This window comes from Carassius auratus, chromosome 12, assembly GCF_003368295.1.
Source record: "Carassius auratus strain Wakin chromosome 12, ASM336829v1, whole genome shotgun sequence".
Taxonomy (NCBI): Eukaryota; Metazoa; Chordata; class Actinopteri; order Cypriniformes; family Cyprinidae; genus Carassius; species Carassius auratus.
Genome location: NC_039254.1, coordinates 19,047,357 through 19,070,306, shown reverse-complemented (window position 1 = coordinate 19,070,306; position 22,950 = coordinate 19,047,357). Strand labels below are relative to the sequence as shown.

General features: G+C 38.2%; 2 protein-coding genes across 3 annotated transcripts in view; both read right to left on the bottom strand.

Annotated features, from left to right (window-relative positions):
* The window catches only part of LOC113112065 (anthrax toxin receptor 1-like), a 28,148-nt gene extending 20,875 nt beyond the window's left edge, over positions 1–7,273 (bottom strand). Inside the window, exons 1-3 of the mRNA XM_026277441.1 lie at positions 6,706–7,273; positions 261–332; positions 12–83 (exon numbers count right to left, since the gene is read on the bottom strand). Coding sequence (XP_026133226.1) covers positions 12–83; positions 261–332; positions 6,706–6,851 — 290 coding nt within the window. The 5' untranslated portion in view covers positions 6,852–7,273. The remainder of the gene's footprint in view (positions 1–11; positions 84–260; positions 333–6,705) is intronic.
* Positions 7,274–10,820: 3,547 nt separating this feature from the next.
* On the bottom strand, positions 10,821–19,660 carry rbp3 (retinol binding protein 3). Of its 2 annotated transcripts, XM_026277440.1 has the most exons (5): positions 15,678–19,660; positions 12,930–13,169; positions 12,662–12,843; positions 12,425–12,567; positions 11,168–11,593 (listed from the first exon to the last, which is right to left on the bottom strand). In XM_026277440.1, the coding sequence occupies exons 1-5, from the start codon at positions 18,408–18,410 to the stop codon at positions 11,268–11,270; spliced, it is 3,624 nt and encodes a 1,207-aa protein (XP_026133225.1). In that variant the 5' UTR covers positions 18,411–19,660; the 3' UTR covers positions 11,168–11,267. The 2 variants fall into 2 exon arrangements, with proteins under 2 accessions (XP_026133224.1, XP_026133225.1); XM_026277439.1 differs by lacking the exon at positions 15,678–19,660 and having other exon boundaries at positions 10,821–11,593; positions 12,930–14,281.
* Between the last annotated feature and the right edge of the window lie 3,290 nt (positions 19,661–22,950).

Sequence of the window (22,950 nt, the reverse complement as noted above, 5' to 3'; positions counted from 1 at the left end):
TGGATGAGCACCTGTTCTCCGTGAGCCTCATGATTGTGGTTCCTCTGCTTGAGAACACGATGAAGGACATTCGCAGCATTGGGCTGAGAGACGATGAGAAACACACCAGAAATTTAAAAGTTGAAGAAATGTATAATTATTATATTTTTTTGAATCACTCATTACCTACTTCGGAAATATTTCGCAAATGGATAATGTCAACAAAACAAGGCATTTCGCTGTGTTGGCTTGTGTGCTTTGCTTAAGAGATGCTTTAGTACCTGGTGAATTTCTCAGCCAAATGTTCGACAAAATTGTAGATTTCGTGCCAGTGGTGTTTGACACTTCCTGACCTGAGAGGAAAGAGGTGAAACAATCAGTAAATGGGATGTTTCTGCTTTTAATGCATCAGATCAATACAACCGAGAATTATCGATGATTTTAACTTAGCAAAGCCGTCTAATTTTCTAATGTCCCCTATTGTTTCCTCCCTGAGGCGCAGCTGTAAACGCTTTAAGACAGCTGGTCATTTCCTCTGCTAACTCTTTATTGCTGGATGACAAATGGGAAATGACCTAATTAAGTCTACTGGTCTGTGCTTTGAGTCAGTTTGACTAATTGATGAAACATGCTGCAGAAAAGGGCTCTGCGTTGTGTTAATCTCATTCCCTGGAGATTTGGTCTGGAAGCCTGATATAACGACAACTGACTCGTTCTATGAAACCAGTGCCACTGACAGTCAGATAAAGAGATTTCGTTGCATTGTGTCATACAGTTGATGGTAACAAGATTGATTTTTTTTTTTTTAAATGGTAAAATGTAATTTATGAGCCTTGTGCTCAAGATTGTATGTAATGTTTACAAAGCCATGGTAATAGGGTTGACACTACAATCATCCTCTACTGAAAAACATAAGACAATATAAGATAAAATTATAATATGGGTGTTTTATTTTAACTTTTCCTTGGAGATAATTCCTGAAATATTAAAAAACAAGGTAATATGAAGGTAATAGAGGTGCAATACAATTTAAAGAGTGTTTTGACAAATCATTACATGAGTAGTTAAAATCTAAAAATACATAGAAATATATTTTATTTTTTTTAAATAGTAAAAGGTTTTTGAATTTGTAGATCAAATTTCCATTTTGTCTCTTATACAAAAATAAGTGTTAGTGATGGGGACAGATGAGAATTACATTTTCATGAACACAAAGTGGAGAGAACTAAATTAAAGTAGATTTTTGCTGGAATGTAAAAAAAAAAAAAAAAAAATCCGTGCAACACGTATTGGGAATAATTGCGATTTCTAAATGATTCTGAAAGAACTCTCTATCGTGCACTAAAGCTGAATTTATTTGACTAAAAACACAGTAAAAACTGTAATGTTGTGACTATATAAAATACATGCTAACTATTTTAATATATTAGAAAATGTAATTTATATCTGTATTGGCAAAGCTGTATTTTCAGCATCATTACTGCAGTTTTCATTGTCAATTTTTACAGAAATCAAATTAAATTAAATGACGGAAAACAGTTTCACGATTTTACTGTTCACACTATATTTTTGATCAAATAAATGCAGCTTTGGTGAGTTGATAAGATGTATCTTTCAATGCAACTTTTACCCTTCAAAAACATAAAACAATTGAATTATTCCAATATTTTGAAACTGTTGCACATATCTATTTGACCCAACTCTCCCTGTAAGACAAGAAAAACGCATCTCAAATGAACTGATTTTTATTGTTTTTAATAAAATATTCCTTTTTAAAAAGCTGTTTGTGTTCCTTCAGAGAAACGCTAAGCTGCTGAATCCTGAAGGAGGGTGATGAATGCTCTCGGAGCGCTCTTTCTGGAACGGAGTGGGTGGAAGATGTTTTTATAACACCGTCAACAAGAGACGGGGCCAGCTCATAGCCAGCACGCTCTGAAACTGCAAAACAGAGGTGAACGCTGGAGAGAACATGCAGGTCATGCGAAGGACTTCAGGTTTCTGAACATCACAATAGACGTTGTTTGTGTTGGAAGCAGGACTTTCTTGAGGTAACAGCGATCATGGGATTGGTGCCTAGCTTGCAGATTTCTCACCTGTGCAAACAGTGTTAGCAAAGGCAGTGGTGTATTCTCAAGTGAGATCCTTGATGAGAAATGTTGCGGTGCCCTCCTTTGATCTGATTTTAATGATGGGTTATGCTAAACCATAAAGAGCCAGCGGGATTTCAACTCTGAAGATGATCCTAGTTCACAAAGAGATCTGCAAACAGCGACGTCATCTTTTAAATGACCCCCAAAACTCTTGTTTTGCTACAGTTACACAACTCTTCGTATATAATTGCACATATGTTAAGACACGTGAAAGTCATCGCGGTTTGATTTAACAAGAGCCAAGACAGGAAGACTCGGTGGAGTAATATTTGGAAGAGGGATAATTAGAAAAGTGTGTTGCTTTCACAGTTCCCATCTGCTCTGAGATCAGCCTTCCCTCGAGATCCAATCCTAAACTTCTTAGACTTCTCCTATCTGCGTTTCTGCCAGAACCAGAAACCAAAACACAGCTCATAGAAAGCTGTCAAGTGCAGTTACCTGCCGGCGTTTCAGATTAAAGGGCTTTGTGAAGCACTAATAATAATGTTTACAGAGGAGACCAGCAAACGCGACTCGGTTTAGCTTTCTGTAGAGTCAGCATTAGCTCCCCTTCTTCCTGCTTTGTAATAAAGGCATGGTAAGAATATTATGGTGATGTTTTAATGGCTCCTCCGGGTCTTCAAACATCTTCTAGGCCTAGAGCAGTTTAACAGAACAAGTCTGGAGGATCTCTCAGTGTTTATAAACAGACTAAAAAAACATTTTGTAATAGTACATATCACATATTTAAATAAGTAGGGTGCGGTGAGGTTTTTGTGACACTCCTAGACTCCTAGACTCGGTAAACAACAAATAAATCACAATTCAGATCTTTATTATCACTTAGTACTTGCTTCCTGTGAGCCGTTTTGTCAGCTGACATCTGGACAACATTGGCTCACATTGGGAAGACTTACCTACACATACAGTTTCCAGCTAAAAATGATCACTAGTGGCAGTCCAGGTCCTTATATTTGGCTTTTCTTACGTGGTAAACTTGCTCAGTGGCGCACCCGGTACATCATTATTCTAGTGATGTGAATCTCTCTCGTACGACACAAGTCATGATAAAAGAGCTCAAAGACTTGTAGAAGCATAATAAAAAGATGTGTGTTTTACTGTTAGACAAAATAAAGACAAAATACTACCTTTGCATCTATGTGTAGGTATAGAGTATGTGTATTTGTGAAAAAAAGCAGAAAACATCACTGCATGGGGTAAATCAAGATAGCAATGATGAAATCATTCTCTACTCATACATCTTTGCAGACTTTGGGTTGTCTGACGTGATTTGGGAAAGAGGAGGTGTAGTTGAAAGAATGGGAGTGGGTCTAATTCCCTGGCCAAGTAGTTAGCAAACAGCTGGGTTTGGTTGTTGGAGTGGTATTCAGAATCCAAAGCTTCTTCTAGTTTTTTTGTTTTGTTTTTTACAATAAATCTGGATTAAAAGCTCTGGAAATGGTAATGTGTTAAGAAAAACAAAAACTCAGAAATGATTGCAATTGTACAATCTGGTTAATGCATCCCATTCTGTGATGATGACTCCAGTTTAATCTAAAAAACATTTTAGTTTCTGAACTTTTTTTTTTATTTTTTTTATCTGTGCTGGGAATTTGAGTGTACGATTCAGAATTTCTCGATTTAGTCTTGCAATTTTCAGTGGTCTGAGAACACAAGTTTTCTGCATATCCGAATACTTTTTATGCCATTGGTAAACTTCACAGCAGTTTCTGGTCTGCATCCAGACAGGAGATTTCTGGTGTGTGATAACATTTAACTAGGAATGCATGTCTCCTAAAACTGTTCCAGGAGCTTTCCCCGGTAGGTAGAGCTGAATTTGGGTGTATTAGTTGGGAAACTTGACATGGCTCTCAGAGAATCCTTGGCACACGACAGCTGTTATTCTGGCTGTTTTAAAACAGATGACTCAACTCCTGGATCATCTCAAACTAAACAACAGTTAAGAGGAACCAAAACTATGATTTATACAGTGATGTTTCAAAACTATCATAAAGATGAAGTAAATCAGACCGCAATATGTGTCCAGACATTGTTTATGGACAAAGACTGTATTCAACAATTACCAATACCAAGAGTCATGTGGTCAGAGGGATAAAGAGAGACAGCTTAAAATGCATTGGCCAGAAACTCAAACGACAAGCTCTTTGACAAGGACAATTTGACATGGTCTTCAATGGGATCCAATGCTATGTTATTTTGCTCTTTATTGCCTTCCCTTTATTTAAGTATTTGGCAGATGCCCTAATCTCAAGTGTCTTACATTGCATTTCAAGTGTAGATCCGATTCAATTCAATAATTCAATGGGAATCAAATCCATGACCTTGGAGTTGTTAATGCAATACTCTACTGTTTGAGCTACACAAATGCATTATATGGACAAAAACCTTTACAAAACATCGTTTGTGTTTCACAGAAGAAAGCAAGTCAGGTTTGGAATGACATGAGGGTGAGTAAATGATGAGCAAACCTTCATTTTTAGGCAAGTTCTCTTTTTAAATGGCACCGGCAAACAACTGTACTGTGCAAATTGCAGACTTAGCATTCCCACGGACAGTTTCTTTGTTTTATTCCACTTGTTAAACAGCAGGCCATGATCTGGTGGACTGGTTCTGAATCATTACTCAAGGCTGAGACTTCCCAGAAAGCTTTTGGGCCACATGAAAGCAGAAGTGGAAGCAATGATGCCAGGCTTGAAGAACAATCGTGAAGTCAATTTACGTAATCATTTCTATGAATCTGGCCCTTTTTAGCCCCATATTATCTTTTTATATAACCAATATTCCACTGATTTGCTGGGACTTTCCACAATGATATGCAGCAAATTTACTTTTAGGAAAGAGGATATTTAACTTTAATTATCTGGTCAGTCTGTCTGTGTTGGTCAGTGGTAATTGTTTTAGATTTTAATATTTTTAAAGGCTAAAGATGTCAGACTTTAGAGTTAGGGTTAGGTACCCGATTAAAAAAGAAAATAATTGTGTGGTTGTCATGAGATTAATTATTTTCGACAGATAAACATTCAAATTCCTCGAAAACATATCTAGGATTGTCTTTTCTCAGAATAAGTGCACCTGAAGCCAAACACTCTTGTGCAATACAGCTGTTGTTTGTGATGCTTCGATGCTTCGACTTATTTGGTGATAAAACAGTTGCAGAAAAAATGAGCCTCTGTCCTCTATGCACGCAGTGATTAAAAATACTGAATAATGCATGCAGGAAATTACTTAAATTGTTGAAGCTGAAGGCTTGTAATGTTCTGAAAGGGCTGCAGATGTTTCACTAAATGTCAGTTTTTCCAAAGTCTGGAAAGTGAAAAAGGGGGGTGCTTGGGTTGGCTGGGTCTTTTGCCATTACATTATGAGAAAAACTGGGTGGAAGAGGACCCTGCATGAATTACACAGTTTTACTCAGCTGATCAGTTCCAGAACATGTTGCATGACACATGAGAATCCAATGACAGAAAGCACACAGGATTTATAGTGCATCTGATGGTTTCTAATGTTTTCACTGCTCATTTTATCCACTATGACCTCAAACATGTCTTCTCTTTATGACAGCTGCACATGCTAAACTTCTGACACATGATCAAACTACATCACTATGCTTTCCTCAAAGGGCCTTGAACAATAAGGTAATATTAAAACAATCTAACCCATCTAAACAAATAAATATGAGACACCTTTTCTCATGAGACCAATACTGTTTCAGACACCACACAAAACCATAACAGCATATGTGATAGTAAAGACGAACTAGGTTTTGCTCAACTCACAATTTCCACCAATTACGACTTCGATCCTAATGAACTTACGTTCTACGTTGAAATATTGTGACTTGATTACATACTGACTTACTGACCATATCATTCTGCAATGCATTCAGAAAGGTGTTTTACATAAATAAACGTGAAATAAGACTAAGCATCCCGTAAAGAATCTTCCCAGACAAACTGTGGGAAAGGATGTTGCTTTTCCGGGTCTGTTTAACAATGGAAAAGGATTAGAGGCAGGAAAAGAGAAGCACAGAGGAATGAAGTTGTGCTTATTCAGCAGACTTCACATCTTTACACATAACAACAAGTCGACACAATCAAAATAAACCGGATGACTTGTGTTAAACACTCATTGGTAGTGTATGCATTGTCATTGTCTCTCGCTCTTCCTTGAACTCTGACTGAACCCAGCCAAAGTGATACCAATGCACATCTGGTGAATATCTGTTTTGGTGATGCAGAAGGTGACAAATTTGGGGAAAAGATGGAGGATGTGAATGGAAATGTACTGGCCTACTTTATCCAGGCAGAATCTCTCAGTGTGGAAAACAGAAGAACCACAGCCCACAAAACATCTACACTTCATACAGATGTGATTGACAGGTTTATGATGCATACCAGCTGTTAGAGCAAAGAGATTTAGAGATAGAACTTACAGACTGACTTTCTTCTACGTTTAGAGAGAGAGAGAGAGAGAGAGAGAGAGAGAGAGAGAGAGAAAGAGAGAGAGAGAGAGAGAGAGAGACTGGATTCTTTGTTCAAAAAACAGTGTGCAAGTCGATTGAATTGTAAGAGTTACTTACTTGTCAAGGACAAAATACAAGTCGAAGGCGCCCTGACAGGATCTCTCCTCCTCCACATCTTCTTGTGCTCTCGCAGACGGAAGCGTGAGCAACAAAAGTCCAAAGAAAAGTAGACCAAGAGACGCTTTCAGTGCTGAACTCGCCATCGTTTCTTACTGCAAACACATCAATCCTCAAGACAGCCGATGGCCATTCACATTATCCCCAAAGAAAACCCTTTGCTGAGGATGCACACACAAAAGAAGAGGAGTTTCGCGGATGTTGACTCAGTCCTTACTCACATCAGTCTGAAACCTGTAACTCCACACTGGAGAACAGCTGCTTCCAAAGTGTACTGCACAGAAAGCCGACGTCCAGGGAAAACACCACGAAAACACTTCCAGAGTGTCCGTTTAGTTGTCTTTATATAGAATACTGGGCGGTTTGTTGTTCGGGGGGTTTTGGAGAACTGTTGCTGCACTGATGCACGTGTTTAAAGGCCAGATGTGTTGTGATGTTTGATGTTATGTGCAGAGCAAAGACGCAGTCGTCTGAGAGAAGAGTCCCGGCTCAGAGCTGAGGAGGAGGACATGGTGTCATATTTCTACCCTTGGAGAAAAAAAAAATGAAAATGGGTCAGTTTCTTCTCTGCTCCTTGAAGGTTTCCTCCCTTCCTTTGGAAAAGCAAAATATACGGGTTAGGCAATGTTTTTGCGCTTTTCTCCTAATGTTGAGGAAGTACATTAATAAACTAGAATAGATTTATCCAAAGCGATTTACAGAAGCAATCAAAACCAACACAAGACAAATAAACTGCATGTGCTATCACAAGAAATATATATGAACTGTATAGCCTACAGTATACACACACACAAACATACATACAAAGAAAACAAGTAGAATAGAAAAAGAATATAGAAAGCTAACGTTATAGAGTTTTTTTTTTTATTTAAACAAAAACAATTAATGTATTATTGTTTCTATTTTATTTATTTTATAGGTGTTTTATGTGTATTATTTAATTTAGGTGATTTGAGCAGTTTACATCGTTTACACCAGTAGTTTGTGTTAGGGTGGATTAGGGTAATGTGGGACACTTTTAGCTATTTTGACTTTATTTGCCAAAATCAACATTGTTATATCATTATGAAATCCCCAAGATCTTCCCTATCTAAATCAGAAGACAATTTTGAGAAATTGCAATTAAAGGGGAAATGGCACATTAGTGCTCCTTGTGCTAAAAGTTTAGGAATTTGTGGATTTTCTAATGTGGGACGGCTCATGATCAGATCTGGGACACTATGTTTTGGTTTATAGTCATTTTTTTTTTTTTTTTTTTTACAAAGTCAACTTCAGATTTAACACTCCTGGTTAAATGCAAACCCGTTTGCTTCATTCATTTAGTAGTCCTACAGTGTGTTTGTTCTCTTCATAAGTCTAAAAAAAGTAACCTATATGTTCATTTATGGAATGTTGAATACAATTTTATAACATAAATCTTATATTATTTAAAACAATTTATTATTTTATTATTTACAACAATAATTATAGCCATATAATGAAGCCAGAAATTTAAAATTGAACTTAATAAAGATAACAAAATAATTGAATAAACAATTTTTGTAAATATGTCAAATTTGCAACATGGAATGACTTTAAAATGGTGATGAAACTTCAATAAACTTCTAATATTTAATGTCTTTTTTTATTTTATTTTTTATTTTTTTATTTTTGATTGTTATGTTAAAAGCACTTCATAACAGAAATAATCAGTCCTGGGCAGATCCCATTGTCCTTTTATTGCTAAATTGTGAATCTGGATCTTATATCAAATAATATTGCTCTGTTATAAGCCCCAAATTGGACAAAATTACTTGTGTGCCATTCTACTTTTTTAATTCACATTTGATCAGTTGAATAACATGGTATATTTTACTTTCCCACATTAATCAAAACATGCTGTGCCACTTTTGAAGCATCCTTTTCTAAAGTGGGACAACAGAGATTTCTTTAAATAGAAATTATTCTTTACACATTTTAAGAATATTATAGCAAAATTTTATGTATAAATTCATCACAAATATTATTTGATAACAATTTAGAACCAAAAATCATGGAAGTCGACCAAAACTAGCTAATCAAATCCCAATTGGAATGCAAATATTCAATAAAAACATGCCCAGTAAAGACAGTGATACAGGATGCTCCAGATTTCCTTTAAAGGTCCCCTGAAGTGCCTTGAAACACATAGTAACATAATTTAAACTTAAACAGGAAGAGAGGGCAGGACACACACACACACACACACACACGCACACACACACACACACACACACACACACACACACACATATATATATATATATATATATATATATAAATATAAAAGCCCCGCCCCCTTTCAAAAATAGCCAATCTGCTTGGGCCAATAATATTTAAATATTGACTCCTAATTTGAGTACATTACAACAAAAACAATACCTCTGTAACAATACCAAGTTTTTGCAATCAGATTTTTTTTTTTTTTTTTTTTTTTTTTTTATCAGTGAAATTTCCAGTTGAAGGATCCAGTAAACGAATGATTTCAAACTAAGTTCAAAACAGCTACAGAGGAAACCTGACCGACTTCATTAGAGATTGATCAGAGTTGCAGCCAGAATTATTATTTTCAGCTTGCATTTGGCTTAAAAGCAGGAGTGTTTTACAATGGACGCTGCTGAAGCCTGAAGGTGATTTTAGATTCTGAATGGATCTGTACAGAAGCTTGTAGAGTCAGGTCAAGGCAGTAGTTTAGTCATCTTTTGGCATCTCCTTGTGGTCCTGTTTGATATCGCAGCTTGTCTAGTGCTTAACTCCAATAAAAATACTTTTATACAAACAATTTTATATGTTGCACTATATAGTATATAAATAAACTGTAAAGGGTATTGGGGAAGTAGGGGCTTATACGTACGTAAGTAAATATATAAAAGGACGAGGCGATTCAAGCTAAGATTCGTTCATCAAAAGGGGCGTGTTTCTTCAGAAGGTCATCCAATGAGATTCTCAGTTCACGGCCAGCCCCCAAATTACATCCGCTCCTGCTGCAGTTTGGCGCCACGCGCGTTTATAACGGAGAAATAAATTAATTCGCTTAAAAGATTTGTTAATAAAACACGAACAAAACAACACACCACCACCTGCTGAAGCCAATATAAAACCGAAATGCAAGGTAATACTGTGGTGATACTAATAGAAAAAAGTGATAGATAATAGCTATTTTGTACGGAAACATGTTTAGTCTACATCTGTAAAATATTACAGCTGAATTCTCAAATGACTAAATAACTTAAATGTCATAATGTTTTGAAGAAAAGTGTTTAGACGGGTTATTGGCAATATTTTTTTTTTTTTTTAATTTAGCAGATTTGATGCTGGCTAAGCTATTACTGATATTGTTATGCTGAATATTAGATGGTATATCGTCTTGGCCAGTTGCTCTTATGGAAATTAACCATATTTTTTTAAAAACAATATTCGTAGTAAAACGATGGTAATAGCATCCAAACATGGTTACTACACTTTTACTATAATTAAACCATGCATAATTTTCGTAAGGGAGAGCAGTGTATGAAAGACTGATCAAAACCAGCATGACTGTGCTCAACACATACCTAAACCTAACTGGTTGTTCATTATGAAGGAACACAAAGCTTATATTGCAGTCCATATTTATTGTTGGATTGTATTGAGGATAATATTTATCATCCAGTAAATCCTGTTTTCAACAGGTGCTGCACAATTGTAATTTTAATATGATAGTGGATGATCTTTGGCCAACTGATAAAGAAGATGTGCTGCCATCATCTGAATCTTTGCTGATAACTTCTGAAAGAAAAGGTTTAGTAAACACGTGTATAAAAATAGTGTGCAATGACCTCAAGTGAGCAAAAAGTGGATTTTGACTTACCAAATATGAACATTGTTTTTGTTGTGTGGGTGAGCGGATAAACAGAGGTAAATAATCTGATCAAGATAATCTGGAAAAATCTTTCAGATACACAAGTATGTCTGCAATTGGTTTATGTTTGTTAAACCCATTTTACCTCAGTTGTAAGGAATTTTTGATTTAATCTTTAAAACACATTACAATTAGAACAGTTTCCATGTGGTTTTTATTACATTTTATCATTTGGTTTCAATATAACGCAATTTTGTCCAGTTATACTGAAAACGATTCAAGTTGCTTTTGAAACAAGACGTTTACAACGCAAGCATAAACAAATTTAATCTGCACAAAGGAAACTAGTTCACAAAGAACCAGACACGTATATTCATAAATTCAGAACAGGCCTAATCTGAATATTACTTTGATAACATTGACTTCATTCTTCTCCATCACGTATGCTTAAGAGAATGCATGCTTTGGGTTAGAAATAATTCAGAAAAAAAGAGAAGGGATAGAAAAATGCGCTTTCTAAACATTACCTTAAATATCTACAGTACTGTACACAGATTATGACAGTATCTTCACTACATGTCATCCTTCTAAATGACTAATTTTCAGTATCATTCGACTTCCATACCAGGCCATGAAGAACAACTTATTTTTGGCCAGAAAAATGCTTATTGAGGATGCTCTTCGCTGTGTCGAGGGCGGCATCAGCGGGCACTGGAATGTGAGGAGCAATGCCAGCACCCTCCCAGGAAGGGCCCTGAGCAGTGTCTGAATGGCTGATTGGGATAGATAGAAAGATGCCGCTTTCACCAACACTGAAGGGCTCTGGGGGGTGGCAGCCTCCATGGGTTGTCTCTCCAATAATCATTGCACGTCCCAGCCTCTTCATGATAAAAACAAACTCCTCGGCGGCACCAGCAGTCACACCACTGGTGAGGACTAACACACTCTTTTTGCTGCCGAATCTCCTGCCTATAGAGAGTAGAAATGCACAGTTAATTTTGCAGTTTTATGCAGTGGTGGCCAAAATTATGACAACACTAGTGTTTTCACCAGCTAAACAATGGTTTTAAATCAGTTTACATTTCCAAACATTAATTTGGCCATTAATTGTCATAATCCAGTGAGTATTCATCATCAGTCAGTCTGAAGTGATATGAAGAAACAGAACAAACTGAGACAGACTCAATCCTGAAGAACTGTGTCTCCAAGACACTTTTTTGTTGACCCCAGATTGGGGTCACATTCTTTTCAGAAACAGAATCCACTTTGTCTTCAGCAGCTCAATTTTTGGGAGCAAATGACGACTGCTATGTTCATCATTACATCCAACAACAGAACACCTCAGTGGCTCAGGAGTCACTCTTGTCTACTTCTGCAGGAAGAGCTTTGCAGGAAGGTTTCTTGAAGCATCTTGGAGACACAGTTCTTCTGGATTGAGTTTCTCTCAGTTTGTTCTGTTTCTTTATGTAACTCAAGACAAATGATGATGATGATCAGATCTATGAGTGGAGCACAAAAATCTCACTGGATTATTATAAACAAATGGAAAAATGAATGTTTGAAAAAGTAAACCGATATTTCCTACTGACACACTACAGCAAAATATATAAATAACTGACATAAAACCATTCTTTAGCTGGTTAAAATACTAGTGTTCTAACCATTTTGGCCACCAAATATATGACATATTGGACACGGCACTTTTTGTATATAGATCAAACAATCTAAAGTAAAATGAAAAACATGTAAGGAATATTAGTGACAAATAAAAAATCTAAACTTGTCAGTTTAGTAATGTACCAGTGAGTTGTGTAAGGGTCAGAAGATCTCTTGTGGTATTGGAGGGTCTGTCGTACACGTGGTCGAGCACAATCTGCTTGCCTTCGTCAAAGAAGTATGAGCAGAAGCCAGCAATGGAGGAGGTGGACCCACCAAGATTGTTCCTTAAAATATGGATGGTCATATCACATTATGGACTAACACTTCTGAAATTTGTACATATTCGGGCGACATACACATATCCAAGAGAATAATCACCTCAAATCAATGATCAGTGCGTCAGTATCAACCACTTTATTCCAGACGTGCTCCGCAATGATCTTAGCAACATGTTCAAAGTCTCCAAACATGTCAAAGCGAAGGTAACCGATGTTGTTTTCAAACACATCAGTGTGGAACGACACTTTGATGAGCTCAAGGAACATCTCAGGCGTGAGATTCTGGAATTTAAAGGACAGTTTAATTCATAATTTTGCCTCAACAACCAATGTATTGTTATATCTGATATTTTATGCCTAAGACTTACCTTTGGAGAAAGTGCGGGGATATTGCTGGTGGCCTTCAGACACTTGTCTCCTGACAGTTTTAGGAGGTCAGCAGAGAGCTTTGCTTCCAGTTCTTTCTTTGTGGGGATCAGGTTGTATTCCCCACTAGCCGCAACAGCTCTCAGCTTTTCAGCAACAAAGTCCCCGATGCTCGGAAATGCATAGTTGTCTGCAACCAGTTCGGCTGCCGCTTGAACCAACCCTGGGATTTCAGCACGGAGTTTAATGATTGCAATTGCAGCATCAAGGGCATCTTCTGCAGCAACTTCAACATCTGGTGCAACTCCATTGACCTCCCAGCTCTTGCCAGTGATGGGGTTAATAGACTTAGCAACAGGCACAGTCACATAGAAGTCCGTGTCACCCACCTTGATTTTGTTGATTTTTATACTTCCCCCAGCTGTGTTCTCCCCAACGATGGTGGCCCTTTTCAGGTTTTTAAGGCAGTATGCAACATCTTCTGCAATCCCAAGAGTATTCTTGCTTGTCAGAATGATCAAGGGTTTGGAGGTGCCATATCTTTTCCCCAATAGGGTTGGCATGGACCAAAGCTCTATGGTGACATCGGAGGTGCGATCGTACACAGAGTCAATGTGGATAAGAGGCTCAGGATCGGTGTAGTAGGACACGATGTATGGGATTCCAGACAGCTCACCGGTGATTGCACTGCGGAAGTCAAGAATCATGGCGGATGATGGGAGGATTTTATCCCAGATGTACTCCAGCAAAACAGGCCCAACTTTCTGAGCCATCTCCTCTCCAATGATGTGTTGGATCTTCAAGTAACCAATGTTACCATCCAGGACCTCAGCTTTGACAGTGCCTTTGATCATTTCGGCCAGTTGTTCTGGTGGGATGTCAGGCATAGCTGGGGGTTTTACAGGTTTGTAATCTGGCTCATATGTGACTTGCACTCTGGAATCAAAAATAGTTTGTTTAACCCCATCAGTCAGAACACTGGCAAGGGAGGCAGGATCTGAAATGCTGAGGATCTCCGTGTTATCACTTGCAGCGTCAATTGCCTCTTCCATGCCAGCAAGTTTTTCTGGTGAGCAGTAGTTGTCCATTAGAATTTTTGCCATATCCGAAATAAGTGTTGGAGAGAAATCACAGTGAGCCACATTGCTGGAGAACAGCAGCGATGCTAGTAGAAGTAAAGCTTGAGACATTTTGTTCTGATTTGGATTGATGCTAATATGGCGCAGCTGAACTGTCCTTCTGCAGGGAGGTTTGTTAACTGAGTCTGCTAACACCGTCAGGTTTCTGTTAACGCACGCATAAGAAGCTTTTCCTCACAATAAATCCTTAATCTCATTAGCAAGAGTTCTTCAGTTAGACAATAACAAGCTAAATATGGATGTTGCATAAACTACCAGTCCAAAAGTTTTTAAACAGTAAGATTTTTAATTTCCTAAATAAATCTCTTCTGCTCACCAAGTCGCACGTCCTGATTTTGCCAAGTTCGATGTGTTCCTAGGTCAACATATTTTGTTGACCCTGCAACAACATTTTACTCCAAAAATATATTCTTAACCATATCCCTACACCTAAACCTAACCTTAACCATGAGTAATCCCTAAAATCAGAGGAAATGATAGATGAATGACACTGATGTACAAGCACCAAACACTGATTTTAAGCGTAAACTTCACAAAATCTATAAACTGGTTCTTCAAATCTGATTGGTTAATCACAATGTTGTTCCAGGGTCAACAACGATGTTGTCCCAGGAACATGTCTCACTTGGTAAAATCAGGTTCTGCCACCAAGTCTGCATTTTTTGTAATAAAAAAAAAAGAAAATAAATATTTTAGCTTTTTTAAATAAACGTTTTTTATGTGAATGTATTTTAAAATTGTATATTCCTGTGATTTCAAAGCTGATTTTTTAGCATCATCAGTCACCGATCCTACAGAAATCATTCTATTATAACTATTATTATTATTATTATTATTATTATTATTATTATTATTATTATTATTATATTGAAACAGCTTTTTTCAGGTTTTTTTAATGAATAGAAAGTTCGGAATAACAGCATTTATCTGAAAGGAAATCTTTTGTAACATTATAAATGTCTTTATCATCACGTTTGATCAATTTAATGCATCCTTGGTAAATAAAAGTATTAATTTCTATAATATTATACCCCCCCCCCCCCCCCAAAAAAAAAAAAAAAAAATACTGACTCCAAGGTTTTGAATGGTATAGTCTATAATGTTACAAAAACTTTTTTTTAAGATATAATGATCATAATAAAAATGTTTCTCGAATGGCAAATCAGCATATTAGAATGATTTCTGAAGGATCATAAAGACTAGAGTAAAGATGCTGAAAATTCAGCTTTGAAATCAAATTAATTAATTATATTTTAAGATATATTCAAATAGAATGCAGTAATTTTACAAACATATTTCACAATATTACTGCCTTTGCTGTATTTTTGTATCAAATAAATGCAGGCTTCCAAAATTCCACTGTTCAAAAACTTTTTACTGTCAGTCTATATGTTACAAAAATGTAATTGTTCAGCACTTGACATGGCATCAAAAGTAAATTTTACATTTTATAAAATAATTATTGCTAAACAAATTTATAAACATGCCAGACCTAACTTTTAAAACATTTTTTTTATTTATATTATTTTGTTTAAATTATTATTTTGTTCAAGAAGTTTTACTGTGAGGCCTATATTACTATTTCCCTGTTTTTTTCTTTTGGTGCTTTGCGCTAATTATTTTCTGTGCAACATTAAGTGCGTCACTTGCTTGAGCTGCTATATGTGGTTCAACACCAGACACACTCCATGCTTTTCCAGAAACTGCACTCAAAACTGCTCGGTTGGGAATGGAAGCATACAGGATGCTATTCCCAATTTGATATGTTCCACTTGAGAGGGCACCTCCGATAGTAGGCTCTCCAATAATAGTGGCCCTTTTCAGGTCTTTCATTGTTCTAGCAAATGCTTCAGCGGCTGATCCAGTTATGTGACTTGTCAGGATATAGATGTCTTTATGAGAGCCGTACCTTTGTCCTAGCACATGGGGAAGGGTCATAACCTTTGTCGCATTTCTTTCGGAGTGATCAAAAATAGTATAAAGGTGTTTCAATGGTTGTGCATCAAAGAAATAAGTGCAAAGTAGTGGAACAGCCGTGGAATAGCCACCTGTGTTATATCTCAGATCAATGATGAGCATGTCTGTGTTCACCAGCTTGTTCCATACAACTTTGACAAGCTCGGGACCAATTGCTCGCAGAACTTGAATGTCTTCCATCATGTCGGATCTCAAATAGCCAATATTTCCAGCCAATACCTCTACTTTGAATAGGGCATCAATAATGAACCCTACCTCTTCAGGAGAAGGGATTTTGTGAACTGTTTGAAGGGATTCTGGCTCAATTTCACAGTTAAAAATGTGCAGTCTGTGATCACCCGAGGTCTCCTGGAGATCAGCGGTGAGTTGAGATGCAAGAGATTCATAATCGACGACAGAGCGATAAAGTCCTTCCATTAGTTTTGACTGTACCTGTCTGCTCACTTTAGCTGCAACATCAGGTACAGTGTAATGTTTTTCCAAAAGACCTCCAGCTTCTTGCACCAAAGCCGGAATATCCTTGTGAAACGCAATGATTTCATGAGCTCGCTCGACTGCATCTTCTGCAAGCACGATGGCATCAGGAACTACTCCGCCTCCAAGCCAGCATTCCCCATGTATATCAATGAAATTCATGACAGGGACGGTAATTCCAAGGCTTGTTTCTTCAATTGGAAAAGTTATGGAGTGAAGGAGCATTCCAGAAGTGATTTCTCCAACAACAGTGCCTCTGTGCAAGGACTGCATCAGGTAAGCAAACTCTTCTCCAGCTTCCGCTGTGTAATAGCTAGTCAAAACATAAATACCCTTTCTGGAACCATAGGAAGGCCCGATGATGTCACGGAGGGTGTGGAAATCAACGGTCACATTTCGAATGCTGTCGTAGATTGAAAAGAGGTGGGTATTTGATGAGGCGTCGAACATGTAGGAAAGCAGAATGGGCAAGGCCTCGGTGGATCCTCCGGTGTTAAAGCGCAGATCGATAATCAGGTTTTCTGTGTCTCTGACTGGTTGCCAGACCTTCTCTGTGATTTGATCCTCTAGTTCCTTCAAAACTGTAGGTGAAGGGAATCTGTCAAAACGCAGATATCCAATGTTTCCTGATAGAATTTCCAACTTGAATAATGGAATATGTAGATTGTCAAAAGATGAAGGGGTTGTGGATGTTGCATCCAGTTCATGCCCTTTGTCAGACGACCCTTGCAAAGTCTTGATATTTAATCGAGGGTCTTCAAAGACAGACTGCAGCTCATAATTAAGTCTTGCCGCCAGATCCCCTTCAGAAATCACTGGGAAAAAATCTGTTTTAGCAAGATGGTTTAGCAAAGCTGGGATTTTATCTCTAAATGCATAAAATCGTTTAATGATATCTGACACTCTTCTAACTGCTTTCAGTATTGATTTCCTGACAGCGATGAGGGATTTGGCTTTGGCGATTCCTTCCTTTGGGTTGACGGTAACGGATGGTGACACCCCGGTCACTTCCCAACTCTGTCCTGTGACGGGGTTCACAGATCTAGCAACCGGGACCGTTATATAAAACCCAGAATCCCCAACCCTTAACTTTTCAACCTTAACCGACCCACCGGCCGACTTTTCTCCAACAATGATGGCTCTTCTTAGGTGTTTTAAGATGTAGGCAACAGCTTCTGCTGCTCCCGTGGTGCGCTTGCTGATTAAAACGATCAGCTCTTTTCTCTTCCCGTATCGTTCACCCAGGAGATTCGGAAGTGTCCATAGCTCCTTTGTAGTGTTGGGGGGTCGTTCATAGATTGTGTCTATGTGCAAAAGTGGTTCAGAGTCAGAAAAATATGAAACTATGTATGGCACACCTGAGATCTCTCCTGCTGTGCTAAAACGCAAATCAAAGATCATCGCTGATGTATGGGCAACCTTCATCCAGATGTTGTCATGAGGGAGGCGTCCCAATTTGGCCGCAGTCTCCTGACCTATAATACGGTCAATCCTCAGATAACCGATGTTGTTATCCATCACCTCTAGTTTAACTGTATTCCTGATTAGCCGCATCAGTTGATCCATGGGCAGCGACTGAAGTGCAGGTGGCGTGATCGGAATATAATTAGGCTCGTAAGACACGGTCAGTCTGGGGTCATTGAGTGCACCTTGAACGCCGGCAGTTAGTACAGCTGCCAGTGTTTTCCGGTCAGAGATGTGCAGGATCTCTCCGCTGCTTATGGCTTGTTGGATTGCCTCCTGCATTCCAACTAGATTCTCTGGGAAGCAGTAGTTTTCAAGCAGAATTTTAGCCATGTCCATGACAAGTGCAGGCTGAAACGATGCATCGATGAGCCGGACCTGACACACAACTATGATCAAGGCAAAAACTCTTACAGTCCCTGCCATCATTTTCCATTCATTTGGTGAAGAGGTCCGTTGTTAAATGGGACTCTGTTTTCTCTACTAGGTTTTTGACAACAGCAACCACATAAGAGGCTTTTGCTCTGAATAAACCTTTAATCGCATTATCTGAAGTGCATCAGCAATGCAATCACAGATAAAAATCAATAATTGTCGGAGAGGATATCAAATCTCTGTAAATACGCAGCTTCATCATGAATTTAAGGGGTAGGTTCACACCCAAATCTCACGTATGACTTTTTTGTGCCCACACAATGAAAGTCAATAGGTTCCATTGTTTTGGACCCCATTGATGTTAACTGTATGGAGAAAAAGAGTTTAAAATTTGTGTTTCATACAGGTTTGTAATGACACGAGGGTGATGACAGATGATACATGATGATCAAATTGTAATGTTTGGGTTTGTAAGGAAATTGCATCATTAGACAAAATGCTTAAGTACTGTATATTGATTGCAAAGTTTAGCCTTTGTTCCACCATTAACTAGTTTATTTAGTCTCAATGTTTTTGACCACTTTAGTTTTGCTGAAAACATTTTAAGCAATAAAAAGTCTACATTCCCTTTGGATTATGGTCCTCGCAGCCCTGTCGTCACAGCATGAGTAAAATAAGGTCAAGCTTTCAAAGTCTGGGTCAGGCTAATGCCATTATTTCACAGGTAAACAGTTGTCCATTTAATGAACACTTAAGATGCACTTGGCTGACCTCATTACATGAAACCGTAACAGATTTCATACCTTGACAATTTGGTGCAGTAACTTTATTTGGATTTGACTGTATAATATTCAATGCATTACAATTTTCTTCTGAAATAAGATCATTTATTCGCTCTTTCGCAAAAACTGTGTGTTATTCAAAGCCAGAACAGTCATTGTTCATAAAAAAATCTGCTTAGAGATTTTCTCCCTCCATTCTTTTCTAGCATTTGCATAAATATCAGAGCATTAGCGTGAATTTAGAGGCCCTGGCCACTTTTACAGGATGAAATTATATAACTCCAAACTCATTCAACACTAATTGGTGCTGCACTGTTAATCTTGCTTTATCTTTTAATGCTCAGAGTCTTATGCAATTCTATCTGCTGATTCCATGTGGCCAATCACGGATTGCAAATCTCTTTTTGTCCAGTGCATCTGATATGAGGAAATATTTTAAGCTGTAGATAATAAACAGGTTAGCATGTCGCATGAATAACACTTTTTTTTCAAATGCTTGGATGCAATACACATGAACCAAAGATAATTTGTTCCTTATATACAAAATGACACAACTTCATCAGATAACTCTCTTCAAAACGCAACTCATGGATTACATCTGAGTTGAAGGGTTAGTTCACCCAAAAATCTAAATGATGTCATTAATAACTCACCCTCATGTCGTTCCAAACCTGTGAGACCTCCGTTCATCTTCAGAACACAGTTGTGAAAGTGACATGACATTCAGCCAAGTATGGTGTCCCATACTCAGAATTTGTGCTCTGCATTTAACCCATCCGAAATGCACACACACAGAGCAGTGAACACACACACACTTTGAACACACACCCGGAGCAGTGGTCATCATTTATGCTGCGGCGCCCGGGGACAAGTTGGGGGTTCGATGCCTTGCTCAAGGGCACCTAAGTCGTGGTATTGAAGGTGGAGAGAGAACTGTACATGCACGCCCCCCACCCAACAATTCCTGCCGGCCTGAGACTAGAACTCACAACCCTTCGATTGGGAGTCCGACTCTCTAACCATTAGGCCACGACTTCCCTGTTTAAGGTATTTTAGATTTAGTCTGAGAGCTCTCAGTCCCTCCATTGAAGCTGTGTGTACGGTCTACTGTCCATGTCCAGAAAGGTAAGAAAAACATGATCAAAGTAGTCCATGTGACATCAGAGGGTCCGTTGGAATTTATTGAAGCATCGAAAATACATTTTGGTCCAAAAATAGCAAAACCTACGACTTTATTCGGCATTGTCTTCTCTTCCGTCTTCTTGAACCAGTTCACCAAATCGAACTGAATCGTTTTAAACAGCTCGCATCTCCAATAAACATTAATCCACAAATGACTTAAGCTGTTGACTTTTTTAATGTGGCTGACACTCCCTCTGAGTTCAAACAAACCAATATCCCGGAGTAATTCATGTACTCAAACAGTACACTGACTGAACTGCTGTGAAGAGAGAACTGAAGATGAACACCGAGCCGAGGCAGATAACGAACAATAGACTGACTCGTTCACGAGTGAAGAACCGGTTGCATCGGTTTTCGGATCACCAGTAGTTCTTTCGGACAGTTCGATTCAATAAACTGGCTGAAGAAAACGGTCCACCGGTTCTTTTGCGCTCGAGGTAATGGCGTCATTTGTGATGATTGCCCTTGATTCAAGCCTTCGGTTTACCCGCGCTCACAACACTAGCACAGAATCAGTTCAGAATCAATCACCAAAAGAATCAGTTCAGTTCAGACGCTCTGTGTGTCGGTCTGCTTCACGCTGAATCACACATGCGCAGTATCATCAGCTCCTCGGTTCACGAATCGGACGCGTCTGACAGAAACGGTTCTTCACTCGTGAACGAGTCAATGTTTTGTTCGTTATCTGTCTCGGCACGGTGTTCATCTTCAGTTCTCTCTTCACAGCAGTTCAGTCAGTGTACTGTTTGAGTACATGAATCAGAGGGAGTGTAAGCCACATTAAAAAAGTTAACATTGTAACAAACAAATCTCCATATTCATCGGGAAGAAGGAGGCGGGAACCGGCGCACAATCAAAACTCATTTTAATAATCAGAAATAAACACAAAACGGCGCGTCAGCCCCTCACGGTGACTGACGCGCACAAATAAAAGCCAAAACCTAAAATAATATCCCAGGCCTGGTCCTCTCTCGTCCTTCACGGTCGTCGCTCCAGTTTTATATCCTTCCATCTCCTACGTGGGACTCGATACTAGCGGTGGGGCTCAGGTGTAGCTCACCTCCAATCACTACACCTGGCCTCACTCCTCGTTCCCACGCCTCTCGGCCCCGCCCCACTCGCCACAAACATCTTAAGTCATTTGTGGATTAATGCGTATTAGAGATGCGAACCGTTTAAAACGATTCAGTTCGATTTGGTGAACTGAATGATTAGTTCGCGAACCGGATATCCAGCTGCTTTGATTTGAACTCCCTCTCACAACAGACCCGGAAGAGAAGACAATGCTGAATAAAGTCGTCGTTTTTGCTATTTTTGGACCAAAATGTATTTCCGATGCTTCAGAATATTCTAATTGACCCTCTGATGTCACATGGACTACTTTGATGATGTTTTTCTTCCCTTTCTGGACATGGACAGTATACCGTACACACAGCTTCAATGGAGGGACTGAGAGCTCTCGGACTAAATCTAAAATATCTTAAACTGTGTTCAGAAGATGAACGGAGGTCTCACGAGTTTGGAACGACATGAGGGTGAGTTATTAATTACATAATTTAGATTTTTGGGTGAAATAATCCTTTGAGTGTCTATTCATTTTTTACAATGATCTAACTATCAATCGATACAACTGCTCAGAATGCTGCATAGTTGTTGGATTACTCTTTAAGCATAGTTTATGTGGAAAATGATGAACAATGTTAAATGTTTAGATTATGAAAGTGAAGCAACTGAGTAAATTCAGATTCAAGATGCCTGTTGTTGAAAAAAGAGAAAAAAAATCTATATGATTGTTATAAGCTTTTTGTTTTTCCTAAAATATGTAAATGTCTTTTTTTGAGGATGTTAGAGCTGGAAGCTGATGAAAACCATTCATATTTTTGGCTAACTGTGAAATGACGTTAAGGAGCCCAAACTAAAATGGCAGTGATTCATTTTGAAACGAATATACATGCTAGAAATACATAAACAAAAACAACGGATTATATACACATTTCTTTTTGAGAGAAAAAAATAAATAAATGAAAAAAAAAAAAAAAAACATTACATTCATGGGAGTCACTAGGGGATGTGTTTTAGGGACCAATGTCTTCAACCTTAATGTTTTGGTCTGGAAATAGTGGGATGTATTTTAAGATTCAAACTAGATTTAGGCCCAATCCCAATTTCATGGCACAAGCATTTGGGGCCATGACTCTATCGCCCTCTTGAGGTTCCTCATAGTATGTACAACACACTCTTGGCCAACCATTGACATCTGTTTCTGCATCAACATGTAAAACAAAAATCCTTAGGAAAGAATATCGCCCATGATGTTTTGGTCTATGTCCCAGATGCCTTCAATCCTAGAAACACCGCTCCACCCTTAGTCTGCATAAACTAAATGAAAACACAAAAACATTTAATCACGCAAGGGAATCTGACTTCAACCAAAACCTTTTAAAGGGTCTTTATAGTCATTTGTAGTTCCAAAAAACTCTTTAACATCCACGGAGCCTTTCCATTCCACAAAAGGTACTCTATACATTTTTTAAAATAAAAGGTCAAAAGGTTTTTATTTATTTATTTATTATTATTTTTATTTTTTTGCAGTGATGCCATGGAATAACCACCTTTGGTTCCCCCAAAGA